This window comes from Vitis riparia, chromosome 17 (genome assembly GCF_004353265.1).
Source record: "Vitis riparia cultivar Riparia Gloire de Montpellier isolate 1030 chromosome 17, EGFV_Vit.rip_1.0, whole genome shotgun sequence".
NCBI lineage: Eukaryota > Viridiplantae > Streptophyta > Magnoliopsida > Vitales > Vitaceae > Vitis > Vitis riparia.
In genome coordinates this window covers 7,884,267-7,886,725 of record NC_048447.1, presented here as the reverse complement: position 1 = coordinate 7,886,725, position 2,459 = coordinate 7,884,267, and the positions used below count along the sequence as shown (strand labels likewise).

General features: G+C 47.7%; 1 protein-coding gene across 1 annotated transcript; it reads left to right on the top strand.

Annotated features, from left to right (window-relative positions):
- The first annotated feature begins 1,504 nt into the window (after positions 1-1,504).
- LOC117904055 lies at positions 1,505-2,107 on the top strand. Its single transcript, XM_034816582.1, has one exon. The coding sequence runs from the start codon at positions 1,505-1,507 to the stop codon at positions 2,105-2,107; it is 603 nt and encodes a 200-aa protein (XP_034672473.1).
- The last annotated feature ends 352 nt before the right edge of the window (positions 2,108-2,459 follow it).

Sequence of the window (2,459 nt, the reverse complement as noted above, 5' to 3'; positions counted from 1 at the left end):
CGCATCAACACAAGATGTGTAAAACACACTCACGAGAAAAATGCCACAATACTCAGATAAAATATCATATCACTAAATGAACCAACGAGTACATCATGTGTGAAACGATAAAAGACTACAAATGACCAGACTCTCAACATGAACTACAAACGACCCTAAACCAGAATCAAACTGGACTCAACAAAGCAAAGATGACTCTGACGAACTAAAAACATGACTCAACAAAACGAAAATGACTCTGATGACGACCATAATCAGGATGAAAAAGTGTTCTGAAGTGAACTGCTGCAAAGTGATGTATCCATGTCGACTGAACCAAGTCCTCGACCTGGAAGATCCCGAAATACCATATGCCAACAATACCATCAACATCCAAATCGGTCTACTGAAGACTAGGAGGAGGAGAGACTGCACGTGTAGAATGCGTAGGCAGAGGATTGGTGGTCACATTTAGCCCAGCCAAGTCGACCAACCCCAAATCAATCAAGTCCTATATTGCATGCTGGAGTGCCGAACAACGCTCAGTATCATGTCCCTAAATCTGATGATACAAGCAATGCTCATGGGAGCGAAAATGTGGAGGAATAGGATGTGGCAAAGGGCGCGGCTCCAAATGAACGATCAAACCACCATCTCTGAGCTTCTCAAAAGCTCTAGTCAAAGTCATGCCCAATGGAGTGAACTGTCTCGCGGGCCTCTGTGCATATGGTCTAGGTGGCGGGTGGGTAGTAGCTCTCGGAAGCAAAGGTCGTGGCTGCATGCTAGTCTGAGCAATGTAAGGCTCTTGAACATAATCCGGCTGATACTGATACCGCGGATGAAGGAAATGAGCTCTGATTGAAGGTGGCCTGTAAAGTGAGTGATGTGCAGGCCTCCGATGCTGATAGCTAATAGCGCCAACCTCTCCAGATCTACTAAATGGTCCAATCGACTTCTTCCCCTTACTGTCAGGGGAAGGAGTAGCATTTGTCCATAGTCCTCGAGCAATGGCCTCCTCAACACTGAAAGCTGCCTGAACCAAACTCCTGAGATCCTGAAATGGGATGCCCACAAGATGCCTAGCGAACCTCGGCTGTAGGTTCTGAAGAACCATATCAATCTGATCCTGCTCCTTAGGCCGATCTACCATACCAGCCACCTTTGCCCTCCAACGAGTGACAAATGAAGAAATAGACTCCTCTGGCCTCTATCTAGTGGCCTCCAACTCTCGTCTAGATACATCAATATCGGCACTAAAAGCGATTGAGTTATATCTCGTGTCCTTCATCCATTTTGTTTGCATTATAGGGAGTCAGTTTAGGAGTCGATTGAGTCTGTAGTCACCTTCTTGGAGGAGAGTTGGAGGTTGATTGATCAGAGCAGATTCATATTCGAGTTCAGACAGTTCAGTTGAGATGTCGGACGAGCTAGCTTCCACGCTTGCTTCCATTCAGGAGTTCGTGGCCGGAGTCAGTAGACGCTTGGATCAGATAGAGAGTTCTCGCCAGGATCCCAACCGATAGGCATGGTCACTGACGAGACGATTCCTCATGCATCTCAGACAGCGCAGACTCGTCCACTTGAGGTTTCATTTGGTACTCCATTCCATCTGGCAGATCATTATGAGACCATTCCACCACCTACTGTCACAGTGTCGCCTCCCATGGTTCCTACTATTGAGGATACTCGATTAGCCGAGCAGGAGGCCAAGGTTGAGAGGCTTGAGTCGAAAGTGAGACAGATCAGATTGCAGGACAGAGGTTTGACTTGGGATGACAGAGATGGCATACCGGCAGCTAGCTTGCCCGCCAAGTTTCGCATGCCAGACATTGAGCGTTATAGTGAGATTGGTTGTCCCAAGATCCACTTGAGACTATACAGCACAGTTATGAGAGCACATGGGATAGATGATGTACAGTTGGTGGCCCTCTTCCCGATGTCACTTAGTGGAGCAGCTCAGAGATGGTTTGCTTCGGTTGAGCCTTCGAGACTTCGCACCTGGGAGGATGTGGCTCATGAGTTCTTGACTCAGTTCGCTTTCAGTGCCGATATTGATGTATCCAAACGAGAGTTGGAGGCCACTAGACAGAGGCCAGAGGAGTCTATTTCTTCATTTGTCACTCGTTAGAGGGCAAAGGTGGCTGGTATGGTAGATCGGCCTAAGGAGCATGATCAGATTGATATGGTTCTTCAGAACCTACAGCCGAGGTTCGTTAAGCATCTTGTGGGCATCCCATTTCAGGATCTCAGGAGTTTGGTTCAGGCAACTTTTAGTGTTGAGGAGGCCATTGCTCGAGGACTATGGACAGATGCTACTCCTTCCCCTGACAGTAAGGGGAAGAAGTCGATTGGACCATTTAGTAGATCTGGAGAGGTTGGCGCTATTAGCTATCAACATCGGAGGATCTGCATCCTTTGGGGACAAAACCTGAGAGCATGAAGGCTGAAAAATGGGCGCTTCTTGACAGACAGGTTCTAGG